The sequence below is a fragment of the Amblyomma americanum genome, chromosome 10 (assembly GCF_052857255.1).
Source record: "Amblyomma americanum isolate KBUSLIRL-KWMA chromosome 10, ASM5285725v1, whole genome shotgun sequence".
NCBI lineage: Eukaryota > Metazoa > Arthropoda > Arachnida > Ixodida > Ixodidae > Amblyomma > Amblyomma americanum.
Genome location: NC_135506.1, coordinates 135,023,166 through 135,048,951, shown reverse-complemented (window position 1 = coordinate 135,048,951; position 25,786 = coordinate 135,023,166). Strand labels below are relative to the sequence as shown.

At 47.1% G+C, this 25,786-nt stretch overlaps 1 protein-coding gene across 1 annotated transcript in view; it reads left to right on the top strand.

Annotated features, from left to right (window-relative positions):
* Nucleotides 1-25,786, top strand: part of LOC144106446 (muscle calcium channel subunit alpha-1-like) — a 605,267-nt gene that overhangs the window by 428,669 nt on the left and 150,812 nt on the right. The window contains exons 14-21 of the mRNA XM_077639259.1: nucleotides 5,042-5,267; nucleotides 9,833-10,040; nucleotides 12,632-12,752; nucleotides 15,793-15,869; nucleotides 18,892-19,163; nucleotides 21,707-21,728; nucleotides 21,993-22,053; nucleotides 23,998-24,286. Coding sequence (XP_077495385.1) covers nucleotides 5,042-5,267; nucleotides 9,833-10,040; nucleotides 12,632-12,752; nucleotides 15,793-15,869; nucleotides 18,892-19,163; nucleotides 21,707-21,728; nucleotides 21,993-22,053; nucleotides 23,998-24,286 — 1,276 coding nt within the window. The remainder of the gene's footprint in view (nucleotides 1-5,041; nucleotides 5,268-9,832; nucleotides 10,041-12,631; nucleotides 12,753-15,792; nucleotides 15,870-18,891; nucleotides 19,164-21,706; nucleotides 21,729-21,992; nucleotides 22,054-23,997; nucleotides 24,287-25,786) is intronic.

The window sequence follows — 25,786 nt, the reverse complement described above, 5'->3', positions numbered from 1 at the left end:
ATTGATTGATTGAACCTCGTGCAAATAAAGGCCTACTACCAGCGGTATCAGTGCATTCGAAACTGGTTAAGAGAGCCATTATCAAATACGGCCTTTCAAATGTGCTAAAAAGCTCATGCGTGTACATGATATAAGAATGCTTGGCATTACAGATTAGACGACTGTCTGACTATGGGTATCCTGGGCCACTAATGGTTTCTGTGGCTGAAGGGCTGCTCGAAAAAAATGAAAAAAGCACGACGGTTCGACAAGCAGGGAGGTACCAATGAAGAACAGGATCGCAAGAAAATAGTTGCCATCCCTTCTTAAATTCACCACACCTCCCACAACCTAACAAAACAGGAAAGCGAGCAGGCGCTGAAGTTGTATTTTCAGCGCCCATAAAACTGTCTATGCTTTGCAGGAAGACAAATCCGTGCGGTAACCAAAGAAAAAAAAATGTTTAATTGACCATCAGAAAAGGTTGGTCACTTGTGAAGAGGGCGTTGTCTATCGTGTACCGTTGTCTTGTGGCCATGAGTATATTGGGCAGACAGGGAGATGTGTAAATAGCAGGTCAAAATAACATGACTACAATGTTAATGAGAAAATTGGGCCACCTAATCCAGCACTGTCGCCACTGCAAGATCCATTCTAAGAAACGGGGCCGTCCTAAGCCGTGCAAGCTCCTGTTTAAAAGAAGCCAAATTATCAACCGCCACAATGATAATTATATACTAGAGAGACTATTGAGGCTCCGAATATTTGATGTGCGCAAGCGCCGAATCACTGGCACTATCAGCAAAAGAGCTCGGTTTTCTAAATCAATGCAAACCAGTGAAGGCTGACTTGTATAGCTTGTATCAGCTGACCTGATCGCTCTTTCCTATTTCATGTTGTGGTTCATGCATTTATATGTGGCAACGGCGAGAAATAACCAGTTGACAGTTAGCGCTCGTGTCGTTCTGTGTTCATCCTTTTGTCCTGTCTTGATACGCGCTGCTCTATTATTACTTGTTGAACTTGTGCCGACTAGCCGAAGAAAGTATGCCTTTGGTAAAAACCGTCATTATAGACCTTTTCTGAGACAAACTGCTGTGCTTGCAGGCAGTTATATTTTTGCGAATACTTGAGGATCTTTGAGTCCGGTTGATTGTTGTCGCCATGGCAATGGATCGTGTGGCATAATAATTTTTGGATGCAATATCCTCGGCAATAGAGGCGTCTTCTGCTGCCGGGAACGCATAATCAGAACCAGATAGTGCCATAGCACTCTATTTTTTACTAACAACAAATAGTGGATGGAGTTTCAGCGGCTTCAGCTATTTTCAGCGCTAGCTCATTCCTATCTTTGCTGATCACTTCAGTTTCAGTGAAGTAGTGCTATCCCACACCCCTGCAGTGCATACCAGGGAGTCCATTCACTACCTTGTCCACACTCTTGTCGTCTTCTTTCAGAGGGTCGTCAAACACCTCCCCGTCACCTTTGGAAGTAGCCACACACCCGCACAGGAGTAGAAAAACGTGTGTGCCGGCAGTTTCTTAGCGGTTTAAAAACACAACACTACAGATGCGACAAACACACAAGAGAAACCCGCTCGACTTCAACTAGCTTTTACTGGACGCATACAAGAAAAATATAGCTGTCACTTAGCACACGCAGGTGCTTCGTCACTTGCACCCTTCCCCTCCTGCGTGGCACACGATTGCGCATATAATCAGTTTCTTTCACTGCCGACGCCGTAAAAAGGGTGTTATACACACATGTCGCCCACCTTGTGAATTTGAAAGGCTTCAGTAATTTCTCTTCCTTTGTTCTGATTTCCCACGTGCACCACAGACGTAGCGTCATATACCGGGAAACAATCCTCGCAACTCACGCATTGCTTCACCGTTTCTGCTCCTTCGGCCAGTGATAGAACAGCCTTTCGGTGCTCGCCTATCCGGTCGGTCACGTACAGCACCTTCCAGTTTGGCCTATATATACTGCGCTACAGGCAAGTGGTATGGTGTGCCCAACTCCCGTTCTGCACGTCACAAACTTAGTTTGGTGCTTCTTGCGGCAACACGGCTTCTTCGTTTCCGTGACTGCTGAACATAGCCGCACCAGCCGTGAACAGAACACCAACACCTGACTTCGGTCGGCGCCACTTTTTTCAGGTGGTGGCAAAGACGACGGAAGTAAGGGATTGTGACCCGCCGCTTCTGTCTTTTTTCGAATGCCTCCACTTCCGCACCACCGAGGTCATCATTCAGCTCCCTCATCATTACCTCGACCACCGCGGTCACCGTTTCCTTAGGGCAGTCCGCCTTTGCCAAACGGTCTGCTTGCTCTTGCAGACTGGCTTTCGTGTTTTGGAGGCACAACTTTTGCAACGCCGCACTCAAGCCGTTCAGTACAATGACGCACTTCCCTAACTAACTTCGAATGTGCAGAAGCACAGTTTAGCACTCCCTTTCTGGATCGTGGCTTGTAGTTCCAGCGTGTGCGGTCATCCGTGATGCATCCGTGATGCGGACAGTGCCATTCACAGCAAGTTCACGAGTGAACCGAAGATCGTCTGAACACCTATTAAAAACCTTTAAATACTAGAAACAGTGCACACACTTTCCTGGAGGCTGTTCACATTTAGCATCATCAGATAACCGTCTACATATCTAGAACATTTTACAGTACCCTTATCTCAACATTCAGCAGTGTGCTTGTCACACTGAGGTAAAAATGTATCTCTAAGAACTGGAGCTAAGTAGGATCTTGTCCAAAGTCCATTCTTCTGAATAAAACATAATCTCATGATCACCCGACGGTTGCTTTCAGATACAAGGATAGAAAATGCAAAAAGGTGTAAATTTAAAAGCTACACGCATACTGAAAGTCTACCACGCCCCTGCTTTTTATGAGGTCACGGACTGCATCGATTAGTTGTGGCTGCGGAATGATGTAAAAGAAATCCTCTACGCCAATTTAAAAAGCAAAATTTACATAAGTTGTCTTGTGCATCTCCTTTAGAAATTCAACCACCACTTTGGCATTTATGAGTTTAAATTGATAATTAAATTGACCGTCAAGATTGACCGTCAGAAGCTTTTGCATGAACCTAGAAGGAACACCTTGCCAGGATCCCTGCTCTAAAACTATGACTCGAAAGGGAAGACGCTCCCTTGTGGGGTTTTGCTGAAAAAAGTATTCTTAAGCTGTACTCCCCAGCATTATCCACCTGCTTTTTCACAGCAACCAAGATTAGCTCCTCACATAAATTCCGATATTACTTTTTTTACTTTCGTGATTTTTCTTTTTAAACATACCAAAAGTCTTGCATATAGCCTTTTTCGCTTCTTTAGATGCATGTCGTTCAGCAGGAATATAAAACCCCTTTTTTATTGGACGTTAGCAAAGCAAGCTCGTTCAACTTTAGATTTTCGATTGTACTTCGAAGTGAATGATCAGAACTCTTCGCAGTCTTCTTTCTGCAAATAAACAATCCATACCCTCAGAGACAGACCACTGTTTCTCAAGCGGCACAACATTATCTGCAATTTTCGTAGCCTTAGATACAAGGCTTAGAGGGTTTTCTTTCGGCCCCACACATGACTTCTGTCTATAGCGCAACACCTTTTCAACATCTGGCAACTGCTGCTCTACCAGTAGGTTTACATTCTTGTTCTTATCAACACAGCCTATTCGTTTCTTCCAAGACAGTAGGTTCGGGAGACACTGTTTCCGAAGGAGCTCAGTACCCACAGCTGCCTCTTGAAACCAAGTCCGCACTGGAAGTTTGAACGGATTGCGGCGTGAACACACAGGTACACTTGCCTCCAAAATTCTCCGAAAACCATCTTGGTAGTTGGTCTTGCATGTGCTCTCAAAGGCTGACAGGACAGGAAGATTTGCTAAACCTCCAGGGGCACCAATTAATTCTTCAGGGCGAACGACATAGTCCTTGCTCGGCAATTGTAACAGCAATGAGGTTGATATACGTAACGTGAAGGCGGACTACCCTAAGCAAAGGCGGACTTCGTAAGGAAACGGTAGCTGCGGTAGCCGAGGTACTGATAAGGGAGCTAAATGATGACCAAAGTAAAGGCATTCGAAGGCAGAAGCGTCGGGTCGCACTCCCTTATTTCCATCTTTCCCATCGTGTGAAAAAACTGGCCCAGCAGTGCGGTCTTGGTGTTCTGTTCACAGGTCCTAATAAGATGGTACGGCTATGTTAAGCAGTCACGGAAACGAAGAAGCCGTGTTGCAGCAAGAAGCACCAAACTAAGTTTGTGACGTGCAGGACGGGAGTTGTGTACACCATACCACTTGCATGTAGCGCAGTATATATAGGCCAAACTGGAACGTGCTGTACGTGACCGACCGGATAGGCGAGCACCAAAGGGCTGTTCCATCACTGGCCGGAGAAGCAGAAACGGTGAAGCAATGCGTAAGTTGCCAGGATTGTTTCCCGGTACATGACGCTACGTCTGTGGGGCACGTGGGAAATCAGAACAAAGAAAGAGAAATTACTGAAGCGTCTCAAATTCATAAGGCGGGCGACATGTGTGTATAGCAACCTTTTGCTGGCGTTGGCAGTGAACGAAACTGATTATCTGCGCAAATGCGTGCCACGCAGGAGGGGAAGGGTGCAGTTAGACCTGCTGCAAATGACGAGGCACCTGCGTGTGCTCAGCGAAAGTTGTGTCTTGTATGCGTTCAGTAAAAGTTGAAGTCTCGCGGATGTCCCTTGTGTGTTTGTCGTAGACGCAGTATCCGTGTTTTTAAGCTGCTAAGAAAATGATTTCAAGTAGCAAACACCAACTAGCCCAACTTAATGTTTTAACGAAGTTCGTGTCGGCAGACGTTTTTATAGATTGTCGTCATTTCAACCTGCCTTTAACACACCAGGCAAACAAGAAACGTACAGCGCATCGCTGAACATACGAATGGCCTTTTTTACTCGCTATCAACGCGTGCATTGCAGCAATAAATAGAGCCCCACTGAAGCACCGGAAGGGTCGCTGGGCCCGGTGCACATGAACGGTGTTTCCTGGAGCTGTATTTTCTCCTCCCTTGACGCAGACGTGGCGAACATGTTCTTCGTGGTGCTGTTCACTCTGGAGATGCTGCTGAAGCTGTACAGCCTGGGCCTGCAGGGCTACTTCGTGTCGCTTTTCAACCGCTTCGACTGCTTCGTGGTGATCAGCTCTATCCTGGAGACGGTCTTCACCTACACCGACATCATGCCCCCGCTGGGCGTGTCCGTGCTGCGTTGCGTCCGCCTGCTGCGCATCTTCAAGGTCACCAAGTTAGTGAACCGTGAAGGCGGAGCAGGGAGGCTTTCCAAGAATCCTTTCTTGCACTGGCCTGCCATTTACCGGTTGCGCTGATGGGTCGCCAAAATTCATGCCGTTGGACACAGCACGTCCCTCGACCTTCTAGGCTTCGAACAACTCGGGCCCCTTACGAACATTGCCCTAAACTCGCAACGCGCTTGCTGTTTCCCTCGAACTCGGCCTCTGCTCCCGGGAGCTACCCCGTGATAACGAGGCCGCGTCCCGTCGCCCTCGCTCACATAAAACGCGGCCGCGTCCCACGAAAGGAATAACGTTTATTATGTACTTAAAGACCTTGGCTGGGACATTAGATAAAGGCAGCGAGCCGCGCATAAAAATTACATGAATATGGATGGGCAAACAATATTCAACCAAAAACACTCAATAAGAAAGTTTGTTTTTCGAAATAAAGGAGGCGCCGTCGTAAAAAGGAAGAGGTAGCAACATATTACAGTGTAACATGACGTTCTTCGAATTTAATGGGATCCCAGTCAATGTTAACATGTTCCGGAAGCTAATTCCACTCTTGTGTCGCGGCTGGTAAAAAAGACTTTTTCAAGGCGTTCACTGATTCGTGTACAGGCTGCATGTTCATGGAGTCGTAAAAACGCGGTGACCGGCGAACAGGTGGTCCTAAAGGTGACTCAGGAAGATTGGGAAAGACTTGGTATAGTTTATCGAACAGACGTTGGAGGATGCATGCGGGTCGAAGTTGCCTGCAGGAAAGCGAACAGCACAAAATAACGAATTTGCACCGAAGCATAAACGCGTACTAAACGGCTATGTTCTGTATTATGAGTTCACAGTTACGCCACTTTAAATATTCAACATGCACGAATTCGAACAGCAAGCCAGCGCCGGTTGCAACTGCAAGACGGAGCTGACGGAAGGCTTAATAGTCGTTCGTGGAAACCTTCAATGCGCTTTGTCTAGGAGTCACACGGGCAGAATGACTGGTAAAAAGGATGGGGGCATCTGTAGAAACTGACTTGTGCACAATTTTGTGTAGCATGATAAGCCGGTCATACTGTCGTCGATGCTCGAGCGAAATTAGTGATAACACATGGTAATGCTTTGAAGGAGAACAGTTATGATCATAGTGGTTAAAAATGAATCTTACTCTCTTTTTTTTGCACCGACTCAAGTTTATCTTATGCGCAGGCTTCACCAGGGATTTATAACCTATTAGTTTGCATTCTTAATCCGAACCTGTTAAAGTTCTTCTTAAGTAGCTTATTTTTTGGTGATTATTTTGAGCATATAGTGTCAACACGTTCGTGCGATTTTAGGTTAGAGGGCAATACTACGCCAAGGTAATTGAATTCGGGGATGCTTTCTAATGTGAGTTCCGCATTGCCGTACTTGAATTGTAACGGTTGTTTTTTATTCGTAAAGGTCAGTGTGACCGTTTTCTTGAAGTTAACTTCCAGTTGCCAAGTTTGCTCTAATCGCAACAAGAAGAAAACTATCATTACACTACCTGATCAATAACACTAAAAACGCTCGAATACAGAACACAGTCGTCTGCGTACAAACGAAGCTTAACAGGAGGGTTAGAAACAACGTGGATGACATCATTAATATGTAGTATGAATAAAAGGTATCCCTGAACGGAACCCTGTGGAGCAACCGAATAAATGTGAACCGATGATGACTATTCTTGATTGTAACTAACAAACTGAGTCCTGAGGTGAAAGTAAGCTATGATCCATCCGAGTAATTTATCTCCATAGAAGCCTGTAACAAAAATGCAAAGTTTGGAGGGATGTTTTATGTAGCATACCTTTCAAACGTTTTGGTGTAGTCAATAAAGATGTCATCGACCTGTTCAGGTTGTCAAAAATGATGAGCCAGTATCGTGCGCAATTTTTATTAATTGTGTAACAGTCGAAAATCTGACGCAGAAACCATGCTGATGCTTTACGAGAATGCCATTGTTTTTCAGTATTGAATAATGTGTTCATGAATAATTTGTTCTAGCAGTTTGCAGCAGGTAGATGTCAAAAAATCGGTCTGTAGTTAGAAATTAATTGTTTGTTACCCGATTTATGAAGACAAACAATACTATCCACCTTCCCATTCGCGGGACTGTTCTGGAGTCGAGTGATTTCTGAAATATTAACGTAAAGTAACGCGCACACCATCCTGAATATCTTTCCAAAAACATGTCAGGAATACAATCCGAAGCAGGGTTTTTAGTTGTCTATACATTGCAAGAGGTTATGAATTCTAGAACACAGTATTTCAATATTTGGGAACGCCGCTGGGGAAACTTGAGGGGCAAAAGAAAGATCAGAGCCATTATCATTCCAGAAAACAGATTTAAAGTAATTACTTAATGCTTCTGCGATCGTTTTTGCGTCAGAACAAGACTCGTTCTCAATGATGAATGAACACGAATTGGGAGAATGCGGATTGATTGTCCTCCAAAATTTGGACGCATTTTCTTTAACTAATACTCAAAGTTTTGTTGAAATTAAAGTGTAAAGCCTCATGCATCTTAGCTTTATTCTTTGCCTTTATCGTGCATAACAGCAAATTCTGGTTATTTTTCTTGTACCGGCATAGCCGACGATGTCGCTTTATGCGACGAATAAGCTGTGTTGTTTCTCTGATATACCATAGATATTTGTGATTGCATTTCGCACACTTGGTCGGTAAAAACTTGGATATGTATTCAAACACAATCACGCTGAAGTTTTGCACCAACACGTCCACGCCACAAAGATTGCTAGCAAGCAGAAAATTAATGAGGGAATCCGTAAGCACAGAAAGAACACCATCGTCGTCAGTATTCGCAAAATCTGTTACAACCTTGTATGCCGACTTCTTAGGTTCACAGCTAAGTGAAAGACTAACGAATACAGCATTTTGATCTGACAAACCTTCTACAACTTCACACTGAAAATCTTCACTCATCAAATCTGCTGCGCCGAAGACAAGATCCAGGATGGAGCACTCTTGAGTGGCGCGATCAACAACCTGGGTTAAATCAAATGAGACGGTCGAGTCAGCCAGTGTATTACAGAGAGCCTTGTGGCGGCTAGTTCCAATCGAGGAATTCTAGCCGACGTGAAGGGTGTTAAAATCCCCACAGACAATCATTTTACTGTCATGAAGTTCGTGCTTTACGATATAATTAGTGAGAGCCAAAATGGAGTTGCCATCGTCGTCTGTCGGTCGATATTCAGCACCAATTCCTGCAAACAAATTACACAGCCGAAGCTTGTACCAGATACACTCTGTATCAGAGATATGAGGCAGCGTCACGTAGCTGATGACATTTTTTATAATAAGCGCTACACCCCACCTTGAGCAGACAGCCGATCTTTCCTAATAACCGAGCAACCGGGAACTTATCGGGGCGTATCATTAACCGAGCAACTATATTGTACATACACACCTTATACACAACATCCAAGTCACAAAAGAAGAGAATCCTATTTGTGAAAAATGCAGAGATAAAATTTCGCTACACCACGTGTTATTTTCATGCACAGAACTTCAATTACTGAAGAAAAAGTATTGTACTTCATGCTACAAACAACACTTTCCTCTTCACCCAGCACTGATTTTGGGTGAAGATGCACTTATTGATATGCTACGTGTTTTATTTTTTTTATGAGAAACAGGTCTCCTTGAAAAGCTCCGAATTCCGACGTTGAGCCTTGGTACATCTGGTGATACACCTCAGCCACATTCTCGTTTTTGAGAACAAGGCTGAGGTTTTTATTTGATGTTTTGGGAGCCTCGAGATCCTTGCCCAGACAAGGATGGTCGCCGAGGTTACCTGGCTTAAACCTTTCACTAATAGCCATTTTTTTTTAAGTTCCTTTCCTTTAGTATCATGTTTTAGGCCCTCAACATCACTGATGGTTTTTCACATATTTGTGGAATGTAGCAGAAAACAATTTTCCTCCACCTTTAGCTTGGCGCATGACAGCCTCGGATTCAGCACTACACCCAAGACGACACTTTTTTTGCAATGTAGAGGCCACTAATACGCGTTTTTGAGAACGCAAGCGCATTCAGATTCTACTTCCGCCTTTATGCGCACTTCGCAACAGGGAGCTGCCAAGAGTGCTTTCTTGACGCTCGTGTCTCCTTATTTATTGGCGCTACGTTATCGTCAACGCTCCCAAAACTGACTTGTTGTATATGAGAAATATAGGCGCATGTGTACAACGCTTTCCACAGTATTTATGCGCTGCTGCATTGTGTTGGCATCGGTCACCCTCAAGTTGTCAGCGGCAGGTTTTTTTCGCCTGATGCCTCCCAGGTCGTTCATTGGAAATAAAGCGCTAATTGGTTGATTATACTCTATATGGCGCGCCATAACGGCGTTGTATAATGTGTTGTCAGTCTGTTGGAGATTTTGTTCCGTCTGTGAAAAGAAGTAACGGGCCCAGGGTCGGCTCTAGTCTTTCCTTCTACGTGCTCAACGTAAATCATAAAAATTGCGTAAACCGAAACATGCACATGATGAGGAACTGCGTAGCAAAAAATAACAGCTTATTCTTCTTACCGTTGCGCCCAGGTACTGGGCTTCGCTGCGGAACCTCGTGGCGTCGCTGATCAACTCGATGCGCTCGATCGCCAGCCTGCTGCTGCTGCTGTTCCTGTTCATCGTAATCTTCGCGCTGCTGGGCATGCAGGTGTTTGGCGGCAAGTTCAACCGCCCCACCGAGGACAAGCCGCGCAGCAACTTCGATACTTTCTGGCAGGCTCTGCTTACCGTCTTCCAGGTGGGCACGGCACCTCATCGCTTCCCGGGCGTCATATCTTATCAGTCCCGTTACAGTTCCACCCACAAGGATAGCATCAAGCATTCAAGAGCAGGGGTCGTATTCTATAGAGACCCATTAACCGTTTCGTCTGTCGGGATGTCAGCGTGACGGCAGCAGAAGCCGAAAGTGGAAAGCGGACAACCGCATAAACTACAACGTAGCGAGTCCCACGTCGACGCTAGCCGTCACCAATACCCGCACGCATCGGCTTACTATTGGCTCCGATATGCAGCCAATGACGAGGTCCAGTCGCTTCCTACGCACGCTCAAGAGCCTCGGCAACGACATCAAACTATAGTGACCGATGGCAGAGCACCGAGTGGATTCCATATGAAATATAGGTTATGGATCCTTGTAGAATATGCCCAAGAGGTTTTATAATCTGTCGTTTCACTTGGTCGTTACGCCGCTCTGTACTGAAGGAGGTAGGGCAACAAGCGTCCGGTCGGCAGTGTCGTGGCGCCGGCGTTGCCGCAACTCTCCTGCCGCCGCATCCACTGTGGGCAAGTCACGGATCAGCCGCACATTGTCTGTCCCAAGGCGGGACTTTCCCAGAAAAGGTCGTCAAACGTGTGAAACGCATTATCGTCCGCAGTTATTTGTCCGCGTCGGGTGAGTCCGGCAGTGCTTCATGGACGTGTTTCTGCCACATCTTTCGCGACACACCCGGGGGATGCTGGTTGGCTACTGGGAGCACCAACAAACGCCGGAGCATGGAATGAAACGGAAACGAACTGCTGCCCCAGGTTGTGTCGGTGGGCAATGCTGCCTTGTCAGTGGGCTCGCTTTGATTCCTAACGAGCCGCGTGGCTTGGGCAGATTCGAGGACTGTGCTCATCCAATGTGTGGACGGCGCTCCTTCGATATTCGAGCGACGGACTGTACGAACTTCGAGGGCCAGTGACGAGCACACGCTTGCGCAGGGATGCCGTAGGTGGAATTCACAGAGGTAGCAGTGACTCTGAGTAATGAGAACTTCATCAGTGAGTATCGTTTAATAAGTTGAGCCAAATCTCAGGGAAAACACCATTGGTGCTGAAAAAGGCAGCACAACTATTGTGGAAATTAACACTTGTGGTCATGTGTAGTCGTGCTCCACTGAATATGCCAGCTGCAGTTTCTTCAAATGCCTGGCAATCTTTTATTTCACTAGGCTACATTGGCTGCACAGTATTGACAATCTGAGGAAAGAAATCCCTGTTGAAAAAAAAGGATTGTGTAACCACTCTGGGCTGGAAGAAAAAATTGAATCGCGTTTTTGCACTGCATTCCGTGAGGTAGCCATTTGCGACAGGCCAGAGAGCTGGAAGCAAGTCATGCTATGGTGTTTGGTATAAAAAAAACGCCTTCTTCGGCGTAAGTTTTCTCAGATAGGTTTCTGATGTGGGTTAGAGAAATGATTGTGAATAAACAAAAATTGCAACCTAAAGCTCGATGACCAAGTGAAGAAAAAGAGAGATAGTGGACGCAGATGTGAGCATTTTACACTTGCCGACACAGAATGGAGAGTGGGTATGGAGAACAAAATAGGACAAGAACGCATAAGTAACCGAGCACCGTGATTTCCTTTGTTAGAACGACCTCAGGAAGGTACAAGGCAGGTGCTCAAATATCTGCGATGTGTAGTAAGCTGTCAGACGTGTAAATGCAGTGAACGCAGTGAGACATGTTTGTATTGGGCCGTGAACGCTATGCTTCGTAGCAGCAGTAGTGTCATGATTACCACCCAGCGGGACAGGATGTGGTAACTCCGGCCTGTTGCCTATAGGCCTCATGCGCAAGGCACAGTGAAGGAAAAATGCATGCGGACCACGTGCGCCATAAACGAAGCCGGTAGCTCTAGTATTAGCCGCAGGCTTGAGACGGCATGACAGCTCAAACCCTATTCTTTCACCTGCACAAGTGTGGTTGCCAGCCTAGCATGTAATAAGAAAGCTACCGGCTTTGTTTTCGTAGCACATTTTCCAGAGGCTTTTGTTCCTGACCGTTCAACAAGGTGCCTTCGGCTGCTGAAAAAGCGAGAAAGGTTGAAAATGCGGTACTGCGCAGTTTGCCGGCGTCGTCACAAATAGAGCTGGCAGCCACAGTAATGACGAGCGTTTAAGCAGGCGAATTACATCAGAAGGCCATTTAAGTTGCCGAGGCCTCATAGAGCGGGTCGGATTGTGAAAATAGCAGGAGCGCAAGTGTAACGTACGCAACCAGAGGACAGGGCATGTTATGTATCTATGCAGGTGTGTGTGCATGCCTAACAATGAAAGGATGCGGCCTGGGTGGCACTGTTTGGAAGACCGCGCTGCTGCGAAACACACTTACAGTCATGTGCCACTTTGTTTATTTCCACTATGTATCAGTTTGCTCAAATTTGTTGCTATAGTCTCATCGTTTGTTGTGAGGTGCGTGTGCATTTTTTGTCTTTCCGTGCGGTGCGCTTTCCAATCCATATAACGCAGTGCGCTGTTTCGTCCTGGAAAGACGCGCATGGATCAGCGGTGGCGGTCGGACTCATCAGCTGCTCTTATCTTACCGCCTCTGTTTTTTCGCCGCAGATCCTGACGGGCGAGGACTGGAACGTTGTGATGTACGACGGCATCAAAGCCTTCAATGGCGTCGGCTCATTCGGCGGAGTGGCCTGCATATACTTCATTATCCTCTTCATTTGCGGCAACTGTATCCTTCATGCGCCAGAACAAAGATTTCGGAATTGCCCCGAGCTTTTGTGCAATTTACCTCCACTGCACCTCAGATTCGGATGAACCCAAGAGTACGCAGACGACGAACTCACTGTGTGTATTTCTCTAGCGCGTGACTGCAAGGGCGCCAGTTTTTCACTTTCTAAGACAAGGAAAACATGACTGCAGAGTCGCAAACAGCGTGATTTAACAGAATCAGGCTTCAGGACCGAGTGCGACGCCGGGCGAGCGCTCGTCTTGTTAGTGTCTGACGCGAATGACTCAACTGGCTGTCATCTGCTGCAGTTCTCCGCCTTGTCTTTTGTGAGCGTTTGTGCGAAATCGCTCACAGGGCTGTAGGAGCGCAGCTTGTTGGGCCAGCTGGTGCATGGTACCCGGCAGAGAAAGCACCAGAACAGGACGCGTACACAAGAGAAAGAATTCAGCGTTCGCCGTGTGAATTCCTTCTCTTGTGTACGCGTCCTGTTCTGCTGGTTTCTCTAACTGGCGCTCACAGGACTTTGCACACAGTTACTGGGATGCACTGATTGGCGAAAGTGATATAAAAATACTTGTTTTCCAGCCCGCCGTAGCGGCTCTTCGTAAGTGGAAAGCATGGCGTAGTTTAGGCATAATAAACATCTTATAAAAATTTCAAAAACAACTACGCTTCCCTCTGAGGTAGTCAGTTCAAGCTACGGGCGAGGACAGCGGCAGCAGCGACACATATGCCATCCATGCAGTGTTCGTCGACACCCCGTCCATAAGTTGAACTGACTTTATCCCACATCGCTCATTATCCGCTTCCTTCATGCTGAGTAGAGCTTTGATGAATGTCCATTTGGAAAGCGTGTGACGTGGTGTTCAGCATGTTTTGTTTGACAATGCCGGCGTTATAACAAAAACCGGTGAGCTCAAGTCGCATTTCTGTATCTTTGATGTACCTCGCTCACCAGATTTAACCGCGAGAACAGTTCTTGTGTACCCTGGAATCGCGCTACTGCCTCTTTGTAAGTTCTTACAAGTCAACAATAACTGGAGGGATATATTCCGCGCCTTGGAGGGTAATGGCTGGTATGCTTGTCAAGTGACTGTTCGCACACTGATATCGCATTGTGCATATTGCTTGTTGTCATTCAACTTGTTCCGCTTGCATTTCACCCCTTGCTAATATGGCTTTGTCTCGGTGGTTGGTTGCTGTTAAAAGAGACCTAGCACTCAAAGGACAATTGGTTGCTTTTGACTTGAGTACCACACGTTAATAGTGGCGCCACCACTGCTCGCATATCTCGCGTTTTGTTCCTTCGGCACCCTAACCGCACTCCTGCATGTCCCGAGATGTCCAATGAAGTCTCCCAAAATGGAATGAGATTTGAAATAAGGAAACACTTGCTCATTAGTGCCCACCCGAGTGCAGCCATACGCCTATAGCCATAGAGCTACATAGATCTCACTGACACCTCGTAGTGGAAAACATATTCATCCTGGTCCGGGGATTGAACCCGGGACCAACGTCCCTCCGCGGCTGCCGCACTACCAACTGGCTTGTCCTGGCGCAGCTGTCTCATCCTTTTGACATCGTGATCTCGCACCTCACCGTTGTGGCTTCCGCCGCGCTTAGCGTAGTTGTCGCTGGCGCTAGAATTCGCGGCGAGGTTCTTGAAATTCTTCGGAGTACTGTTTCGGCGCCCCATATCCTCTGCCGCGGTAGCGCGCCAATGAGTGGCAGCACACTCACGAAGCATGCATCACGGGCCACGCAAGTCGTCATCTTACGACGTCAGACTGAATCCGGAAGCCAAGCATTCTGAAACCAGCTCACCTTCCCTTCACAGCTCGCGCTGTAGCGTAAAATGAGTTAAACCTTGAGGAACTGGCTTCACTCAGCTTTGACGGAACACAGGAACGGACAGAACATGGCACTGTTTGTGTACAGCGCAGTTCCATGCCCACTTCTGCTCCGGCGTGTTAACTACCTGCAATGCACCAACCAGACCACCTGCTAACCTTGTTGCAACAGGAGTCGATCGTGCTTCAGGTTAGTGGAGAGGCGACGAATTTGCATGACCGACGAGGACGGGGATTCGCTCCCAGGCGCGGTACAGCCTTGAGTCCCACCGCGCACTTTCGATATTCACGCACCTGCTGCATGGGTCGTCATCCGAGTGGTGTGCGCGAGAGATCCAAGTCTCTCTTCTTTCATCGCTCACTTCTTTGCGCCTGGAGCGGGCGCGTTGTCGCAGCCGATTTCTTTCGGACCGCCTCTCCGTGCCGTGTGCGCCAGCCATATTTTCTTTCTCAAGCTTTGTAATCAAGCTTATTGGTTTTCTAAACTCGCGAAACGCGACCCAGAGGGGGGGGGGGGGGGGGGGGGCGCACTCAAGGTGCAACGCGTCACATGCAGAAAAAACTGCGCAAAGCTGACAGGACAAAGGAGAGCTTTCCTGTCAAAGTTTCCTTTTCAGTGATCGCTCATCAACGCGCCCAAAAGTCTGCGGGAATCACATGAGCAGCGATTGTAGACGGGCAGCCTCACTTGTATATTCATTCATTTTTTCATTGACTATCACTTCGCCCCGGGGCCATTATTGGTAGGAAGTATGTTTCAGAACAAAGCGGTTACTAGTGAACAAGACAAAGCTAGAAAATGTAAAAAATGAAAAAAAGTCCATACAATCACGAATAGGTGGTGTGAAAGGTAAACGGAAAAGCAGCACAGCGGCCGTGTACACAAATAAATTCGAAAACAGGAGTAGAGTTGTTACATTTGAGCCTGTTGTTTTTGCGTAAATAAGCACAATAAAGAATTGTAAATGCTGCCAGATAACCTTACTGGCACTTCTCACAACGAAAGCAGATTCCATGCGCGGCGACGTCGGTGCGACTCGCGCGCCGACGAGTGTTCTGATCGTGCAACCCTTTGATCAGCGCATTCCCAGCGACGGCACATTAAAGAGACACCGGCTGCTCGTCATCGCTTTGCATGCGTAAAGAGAGTGCACTTCAGAGTTTTCCCTTCACGCCTTGCTGCAACCCAGACATATTGCTCAACGTATTCTTGGCCATCGCGGTAGACAACCTGGCTGACGCCGAAAGCCTCACTGCCATTGAAAAGGTGGGTTTCCCTTTTCTTGCGTAACGCTGGGAGCGGTAATGTCGGAGCTAAATTTCTCTACTCAGAATCGATTCGCCCTTCATCGCAATGTAGTGTATTTATGCGCTGGCATTTCGGTTGTCGTCTAATAAAATATTTCCACCTTCTCTGCCTAGGAATTTCCAGATCGGCCGAGAGGGTCGTGGCATCATGAACAACGCGTGGCCACCAGCGTACCATTCATAGACAACCGAAAAGTTTGAAAATCTAAGGGCGCCCAAAGTTTGGAATCTGGCCCACTTTCAAAAATTCCAAATGACCCCAAAATTTGGAAAGTAGGCCTCCCGCAGAAAATGGGTAAGGTGGATTAGTGGGTCGGATGAGTACAATCCTATATGACAACCCATTGGAAGGTGCTCCAACATTCCAGAAATGGATGGAACCGGTCGCCACCGGAGTTTTGGATGAAAAATAACACGAAGAACAAGACACTTATTGTATACAGCATAGCAGGCAACCTGAATGCTATCGCGCTTTCTTTGTTAAGAATCTCTTTTTGAAGTCCCCCAAGTTTCGTGTGTTTCTAGTGAAGGTAATCTGTGCTGCATTTTCGAGAAGTCATTGCGAGTGGGTGAGAGGGGAGGCAGAGATCTCTTAGCAGTAATTTTTCTTTGTCCGCATTATCTGCGCCATGAGGAGGGCACGGGAAGGAAACACTGAACCTGAGAGGTGAAGACGGCTGATCGTGATGCGTACGTTCCAGAGTTCCCTCGCTACAGGGTGTCAGTTCACACACATGAGAAGAACACACTGGTATATAAGATGTGCGCACTGAGTATCCACATTCATTTCTAAGCGCCCTTATGGACAGTAGAGGACACGGGAGAAAAAATACTACGAAGTTCGGTTTCGGGCCAAGCCAGACATAGTTACCCAGTGCGAAGTTTCGGGCGGCTCATGTATGAAATGAAGCAGTCTCAGCTCTGAGATGCGCGTTGGTCGCCAGTCTTGAGGTATACCGTGCCAGAGGAAATGTTTCGGGGTATAATCGCTTAAGTACGAGACAGAAGATGCGTTGGTGGTGTTCGCCTTATTGTTGTTGCGCTGATTTGAAATCGTTTATATCCGTGATGGAAGAGTGGTCAGTGTTCGGTACAGAGCCTCAGCACGCCAGGGGGGAAACTAAAATATTAATGGCACATGGGGAGGTGATTGATGAAGAGGAGAAGCTGTCGGAAAGTACGAGGACGAGAGGAGATACAACATACCCCACGATGACTAGACTAGCAACTGTGCTTTAATGAAAACAGCAATCTCCCAGCAAAGCCATCATCGCCACATTCCGGAAATGACAAAGAGAAGAGAAGCAGCGTATCTATCGCCGGCGATCTACGAAAGCAAATTCTTTTTCCAGCAAGCGCACTGAAGTGTACTGATACAACTATCGCCATGCATACTGCATGTTGAAGTATGCTTCTAGAATTCTGCGTTTTTCTTTGCCCTTGCCTCTGCCGAGAATGCTAAAATTTCCAAGCAGAGGATAGAAACCACACTGCTCTGCAATGGCAAGGTAAATTAGCTCCATCACGAAGAGAACCCATAGTGTTGTGTTCATAAAGACGATCACTGCCATGTCGGCCTGTTTGGCCGATGGAAACCTTTTCGCAGTTAAGCAGGAACTTATAGACACGCGCGAGGCACATTGCGTGAATAGATTCTCATGCTGCGTCAAACAAGAGGGATTTCTTGACATGCTTCTTGAGCTGCGGAGCATAAGCCATAAAGCTTGTGAAGACGCGGGTTCGATCCCGGCCGCGGCGGTCGAATTTCGATGGAGGCAAAATTCTATAGGCCCGTGTGCTGTGCGATGTCAGTGCACGTAAAAGAACCCCAGGTGGTCGAAATTTCCGGAGCCCTTCACTACGGCGTCCCTCATAGCCTAAGTCGCTTTGGGACGTTAAATCCCCTATAAACCATAAACCTTGCAGGCGGCAGAAAACACAGCGTCAATGCCCTGCTTTACAGCTACCTTCTTAATATTCTCGGCTACGTTGTGAATATTGTTGAGCTATCAAAGAAGTACGCCCCCCCCCCACTCCCCCCCCCCCCCCCCCAAAAAAAAAGGGAGAGAAAAAGCCTGAAAGAATTTTGAAGAAAACGCAGAATGACTTATATAAAGATGGAATCACTTTCGAACGGCAATAATATTTCAGGCCCTGCGCACACAGTTGCGTACATTGCGAGCTCAAAGCTTCTTCTTAGCGTGTGCTCCAATTAGCGCAGATATCTTCACTTCAGGCGTGCGTCAACTTGCAGATTAGGTTCTTTTTCATGCCGAATAACGAGCGCAGTATTTCATAAGACAGTGAGCTTATGGTGTCTAGATGAGTCACCTTAGTGAGCATAGTACCATGTCCGCCATATTCTTGCTGGCCGGTTTTTCCAGCAGCTATTGGCATAAAGTTTTAGTTCTGAATTTCATACGTAATGTTAATCTACTAAATTCGAACCGGCTTTACAGTTGGTTAAGTTCATAAATATTGGTGCTTTATTGCAGTTTCAAGCTTTTTGCCAGTTTCTAAGAAATTTTGTACATGTCTGTAAGGAATTCCATCGGCGATTTTTGCTGCAAAGCTAACTAATTGACTTTCTTGAGGCCTAGGTAGTCTATTTAGAGCGAAAAAATTTTGTTCCAAATTTAAACTTGAGAGAGGTATCTCCCATTGACAGCGGCATATCTGTAGAGGCTCTCACACATTTGTTTCGAGTGGAACTCTGTGTTCGCTTTGAGACTTGGAAGAGGACACGCTGTTTTTAAAATTCCATGGCCCCACAAGAACCGAGTGGCCCTAGTAGAGGCACGATTCTATTCTCTCCCACACTATGAATGGATTGCTGAACGAGCGGGCCGTGATGGGCGTCACTAGGCTCACAGCTTTAATGAACTTCCACTCTTAAGCTCAACCACGTTTTTCGATGAAGCAGTGCCACCTGGCATTGTGTAGCGACTTGGAAGCGTCGTCTAACCGCGTGTGTGTTGCAGGAGGAAGAGGAGGAGGACGAAGAAGGTGCCGAGGAAGACGAAGAAGAGCGGCGCAAGCGGCTGCGGCTGGAGCGCAAGCGCCGGCTGAGGAGGCGCAGGAGGCGGCGTCGGCGCGAGCGAAAGCGCCGCCAGCAGGAGCGCCAGCAGCGTGACGCCGACCAGAACGGGGCCGGCGGAGGCCAGGACGAGGCGTCGGCCGAGGCGACAGGCCGTGGCGCCAACGACAACAAGGCGGACGCCGGACACATGAACCACGCGCCGCTCATCAAAATGTGAGTGGCAGAAAACGGACACCACTATGGCGCTGACCAACCACAGCTACAAACGGAGGCCACCTTTCGCTCCATTTGAACAGGCCAGCGGCACAAAAACTGCGGTTTTTATAATTTCCCCTTCTGATTGGATCGTTGTTTAGTAAGAAAAAAAAATATCAGGAACGGCCAATTTTCTGGCGCAGGGAAATTTCGCGTGATGGTCGTGAATGAGAGCGCAGCGTCTCTGCAAACTCAAGTTGTACCCAACCACAGTCGGTTTACCTCTAAGGCTAATTTACTCATTTTTACGCCCCTCAGCCGCCGCGGTGGCTGAGTGGTTACGGCGCTCAGCTGCCGGCCCGAAAGACGCGGGTTCAGTCCCGGAAGCGGCGGTCGAATTTCGATGGAGGAGAAATTCTAGAGGCCCTTGTACTGTGCGAAGTCAGTGCACGTTAAAGAACCCCAGGCGGTCGAAATTTCCGGAGCCGTTCACTACGGCGTCCCTCATAGCCTGAGTCGCTTTGGGACGTTAAACCCCCATAAACCAAATCAACCATTTTTACGCCCCTCGCTTTAAGCAGATGTGAAATGGAATAAATCTGACGGAACGCACCAGTAATCATATCAAACACCTTCGACATGATTACTGGTACGAAAATGCAAAGGACGGAAAAAAGGCTGCGTGCTGTGAGAAACTTTTGTAGCGATAGCTGTTGAGGTTATGCTTTCCGGTTTAGAAACCATAGTGTAACATATCACGCATTTATTATTACTTGTTCTGTGTGCTGTTAGAGTGCCCGAGACGCCACTATGGTGATGTCACCCGTAATACAGCTGTGTTCGGATCATTTAGCCAAGCGTCTTGACTTCACATAAAAGTGACGTCTCGGGCACTCTACCAGCTGCCAGACAAGTAACAATGAATGCAAACTGTTACATGCACAAACCCAAACAGCGATCGGTGAATTTTTAGTTATGCATTGGTAAACGTCCAGCGATTTTTGATTCCAGTTTGTTTGTGCACAGGTAGCGTTTTCGGTGCTATTTCACAGAGCTCTTCGTTCTTCAATTCAGACCCTCCCAGCCGGTGATACAATAGACGATCCCAAACCGATTTTGCTCTACGGTATGGAAAGACATACAGAAAAACTTTTACGCAAGTGAGCTTTAGACCCTGCTGGGGTCCCTGGGCCACTGCGCGGCCCCGCACTGCATCAAGTAGGTCATGCCGGGACATGACGTCGGCAGCCCGAGTCACCGCAGCCAGCTGCAATATCGGGTTTGCAGACGTGAGCAGGACATCCCAGTCCTCCCAGCTCGAGATGGCGTGCTGTCCCTGCGGGGGAGGGTCAGCATGCACTACGGTACAAGCAGCATCAGTTTTCCTTAAGGTCTCCTGTATGGAAAAGATTATTATTATTATTATGAATGAAAACTGAATTGGTTTTTGAGGAAAGTAAATGGCGCAGTAATTGTCTCGCATATCTCGGTGGACACCCGAACCGCGCCGTAAGGAAAGGGAGGAAGGTGTGATTGAAAGAGGGAAAAAATGAAAATTAGTTTTTTGGGGAAAGGAAATGGCGCAGTATCGTCTCATATCGGCGAACACCTGAACCACGCCGTAAGGGAAGGGATAAAGGAGGGACCGAGAGATGAAAGGAAGAAAGAGTTGCCGTAGTGGAGGGCTCCTTCCTCTCTTTCCCTCGCTCTGCTGTTTTTGTTTTTATGCTAGCCGCAGCTCAGGTGCGTCAGGTTTCGATGGCAGATGCCGCGGCCAGCAGCATCTTTTCCTTCCATGGTTATTTTTATCAATAAATAGGCACTAACAACAGGAAAGTGCAGTTCGCACTTGACACGCGTGGCTGTCATGTCTCTCTGACCGGCCCCCCTCTTACGGTTTTATGCCCATATCCCAAACCTGCGCGGAAGGAGTAGATACTGATAGTACTGGTTCCCTTCACTTGACGTTTAGCGCCAAATCCGGTAGTTGAGCCGTCCGAAAATGTTTTCAAGGCAGAAAACCTTTTTGAGAGCAACAGATAAAAGGGACAAGACAGTGACTGTCTGTCCCCTTTATGTGTTGCTCTGAAAAGGATTCCGCCTAGAAAGCACGAACAAGCGCAAATGTATGCCCGAAACAAGGTACAAAAGTAGAATTACATCAGTGACGTACCTGGAAAGTTTTTTTCCGCAAGTTTGAAACGCGTCACCATAGTGAAATCCTTATACATCCTCCTGATACCTTTTCGCACGCCATGAGAAGCAACCATGCATTTTGGTAGCGTCTTCTGTAGTCGAGAAAACCAGTCCCCGCAAGAACGCCTCCTCAACAGTAGACGGCGGAACTGGCCGTCTACCACTTTTAATGCAAAGGCAGCAGCAAACGCCTGCCCTGCATTAACTTACGCTGATTCATTGTTATGGACGTCGCCAAGAATTTGCTGGTTACTCGAAGCTCATTTATTTTTGAAGCCTAAGATATTATGCATAACTCCCATTTCGGGTGTAGTATATTGCTTAAGGTCCACGACGTGACTCTCTGTTATTTTTTTAATTTTCAGATCCAAGGATAAACAAGACAAGGTAAACATGCCTTTTGTATTTTTATTTACGGGTTCTCGGAGGTAAGCCTAAGGCCTGCATGAATATCATATAGTGCACATAGAGGGAGGGTGCAAGTTGTGGCTACAAAAGAGACGATTGTTGGCCCAGTCGGTTCATGACTACTGTCTAAAAACAGCGTGAAACTCGGCTTTGTGTGTTGTTTCTTTTCTCTGTCTCCTGTTTTGAGCTGTTTTCGACGGTAAAGTTGTGGCTACTTGATTAAATCTGCAATTTTTTTTGCAGACACAAGTACAAATAAAGGTGGAAGACACAAGTGCTGATGACGGCAGCGCGAAAAACCCTGGTAAGAACAATAGACATTCCCGTTTTTATTTAGTTTATTGGTACACGGTTAAGAAACTCCTGACCCCTGACAGTTTCCTAACCGTCAGGGAAACCTCCTGAATGAGTCTAAAACAAGGCAGTGCGACAAATTATTGTAGAAAACACGTTATTACAAAACTGTAATAAAATGAACACTGAGAACGCAGTGCGCTTAATTGGTATGAAGTAAAACAATATTGGCTTTTTAGTTTTTTTTCATTTTTTGTACATGTTCTAGTCTAAGACAGAACATTATCCGAATACTCCACTCCTTGTCCATGAGTGCGTTCGTATCCGCCGTGCACCCTGGCCAATCCCCCGCCGTGGGTATGCGCCATTAAGCCTGAGGCTATAATCGTCATCATCATGAAGAACAGTGTAAACCAGAACAGCACAATACCTGGACTAACACCGTTTTCGCTTGGAGATATTAATAAATTTGCTTGGTTTCGCTACCTGCTAACCGCCCTGGTTAGCGTTAGTTTCTAGAGCAACTTCTCTACACAGGCGGCTAGCTGTCTCAAGTTCGATTCCCGGACCAGGACGAATTATTTTTCAAGTTCACGATAAAGCACAGTACTTTCCTGCAGCCGTATGGCGCTCTTCATGTGGGTGCTAATGAGTACAATTACTTTGTAATCAAAGCAAAAGTTAGTTTCACGGTAGTTTATTAGTTTGTGCTAGGCCATTTGACAGGTTTGTTTATTTTTTATCGTCAAAGTGAATAGAAAATTCTTCTCACATTATTTATGTTCACTACAAAAACTTGTTCCAGAAGATCAAACGAATAAGTTTATATGCAAATTTTCGAACATTAATTTTATTCTAGGGAGCAACACTGCTTGTATTATTGACGAATTTTCTGTTATTCTGATTAATCAATCAAGCAGTGCTTATGATGCCATGAGCGACTGCTGCGTTCGAGACCTCACGATTCCCGTAAAAAAATATCAAGATGGTATACCATGGTCACTAAGAAGTTGCAGCACCGCATGTGCGAAGAATAAAATACGCGTAGTGAGCATACTCTAGTTAGAGATGTCCACTCTGCGTGGCACACGTAAGGTACCTGTGGTGGCCCCATTAGAGCACGCAGTGTGAGCAGAGAAAGAGCGGCAGCCACCCTGAAAGGTAAAGAGGCGCCTGCTAACGATGGACGCGCGATTCGGCCGGCCCGGCGGTGCTGCTTATAGCAGGTGATCTGGGTCTGCCTCCGCTGCAAGAGCAGCAGCGATCAGTTCAGTGCAGGTTTGCTCCGTTGCAAGCAGGCGCCAGTGTGTGTGTGTGCGTTTTTAGAACACTCATTGTGCTCGGTGTAAATTTATATTGCACAGGAGAAAGAAGAGCAGAGAGGACATTGACTAAGACACGCGATACTGACATAAATGGATCAACGAAACTGTAGCAAAATGCCAGAGAAGAAAATTACGCACAGAGCTTCAGTATTGCCATGGCCAGATACAATCAACCACCGCAGCATAGCATGCCGTTGCGGCATACGGTAGTGAGAGCGGCCTGCTTGGTGTACCGTAAGAGAGGTCGATGCACTTACGACGCGCAGCTCTGAGGGTTATGAAAACGACCGACTAGAAGTTGCCACTGCACCTACACTCCCATCCCTCCTAATCGCCCACAGCGGCCGAGAGCCATCCTTCCCTTGCAACAAGTATTCATTCATTCGTTTCAGAAGGATTAGTTCGGCAATGCTTGCTACAGGTGTAGGCAGGCTGGTCCTCCGGCAGGAAGCATACGAAAGAGACGCATGACGGCATTGTAGTGTGGCATGAAACTTTGTGAGGAGAGTAATTAGGCTAGGTGCGCGCAAAGGTGTCAGGAAGTGATGCGCTTTGGTAATTGTGGTGTCAAAATGGCATTTTTTTCGTTTTGTCCTTGAGTGGACGCAGCTGGGTGGATTTATTTGCAGTTGACCAAGAGGAAAGCGACGATGACGATGATGACGGTAGTGACGAGGAGGACGACGACGAAGACGACGATGACGAAGACTACGGGGACGAAGAGGAGGACGTTGGGGATGAGGAGGACGAAGAAGACGAGGAGGATGAAGAAGACCTGGACGAGGAGGAGGCCGAGGAGTCTGACGAAGAGTCGGTGGTGTCGGCGCGGCCGCGCCGCATGTCCGAGCTCAACATCAAGACCAAGATCCGGCCCATCCCCAAGGCCAGCTCCTTCTTCATCTTCTCGCACGACAACAGGCGAGTACAGCGCTTCTCCGCCCCGCCCTTGAGGAAGTGGTATAGCGCACGAGGGAACTGCGGTTCATTAGCGCCAGGTGAAACCTTTGTCACGTTCGCGCTCGTCTGCACGCTCGGCTGGGTTTTGTCGCCAATTTAGCGCCCTGGCATGGGTAAGAAGAACTTGCTGCTCATTTTGGTTTCGGCTGCTGCAGTGCGCCTGAACTCTAATTTAGAAGGGAGTGTCTAGCGTTCGGTCCAGTCGGAACATTTGCTGCTGCTGCAGTTCCGCCCAGACGGAAATATTTACTGCAGCTAGAGTTCCTTTATGTCACTACTTTATGTTACGTTCAAGGCGACATCCCGATGTGCCGGTGTCCTTTATGTTCCTTTATGTTACGTTCAAGCAGACGTCCCGATGCGCCTGTGTCGAAGCCGTTCTCAGTGAAGCCAGCAAACAATCCAGCGAAGCCGGCTGAGAGGAATAATTAAGGCGCAGTTACGTAGTTGAAACTATTAAAAAAGTTCAAAAAGCAGCAATCAGCAAAGTCAGATGTAAAATAGTAAACTATAGCTCAATCATTTAAGACTAGTGAAAGTTATTGCTTGTTTTTTTTAAACATGCTAACCATGCCAAACATAAAGTAACTCTTGCGCAAATTGTAGTTTCGTCTGGACGGAACTCTAGCGCAAATTGGAGTTCCGTCTGGACGGAACTCTAGCCACAGCCAATTTAGAAAGGAATACTCCTGCGCATGCAGCATTCGTTTTATATTTCTAACACGCACGCAATTATTCGCCAAACCGGGCTTGATTTGATTAGAATTACAACGTTTTTGCTCTTTTCATTTGCTTTTCTCCCCCACTGACGCATTTTTGTCTCGTCCTTTGGATGGCGAGAGCGGGTGCGCCCGCTATCAGGCCTCTGGACTGGCTGCACTGCATAAACAATTGGGAGCAGATGACGTTATGATTGCGCCTGCGATGCTTTGAAAGTTGACACTTGCTAGGAGATCAAGTTTAAACGCGACAACGTTACAAGCCTCCTCATCTATTATCTATTACTTTTCTATTAGCACGGCAACTTTACCTGACGATTGGCGTGTGGCCCGTGCCATAGCAGTTCACAAAAATGGTGACCGCGAGCTTGTGGAAAACTACCGCCTAATTTCACTGACATCTACGAGCTGCAAAACACTAGAATACATCATCGCTCACTACATAACGAATTTTATTGAAGCTAACAACTTACTGTCTCCATTTCAGAATGGATTTTGGAGGGGTTTGTCGACATGTACCCAACTTTGAACAACTGTTAAAGAAATCGCTCTAACACTTGATTCTTCTGGGCAGGCTGATCTTATTTTCCTTGATTTTAGCAAAGCGTTTCATCGCGTTCCTCACGGCAAACTTCTTGTAAAGCCTATTAATTTTGGCCTTCCTGCATTCATTATAAACTGAATAAGAGCGTACCTTTCGAACCGCACTCAGTTCGCGGATGTTAATGGCCATGCCTCCAAT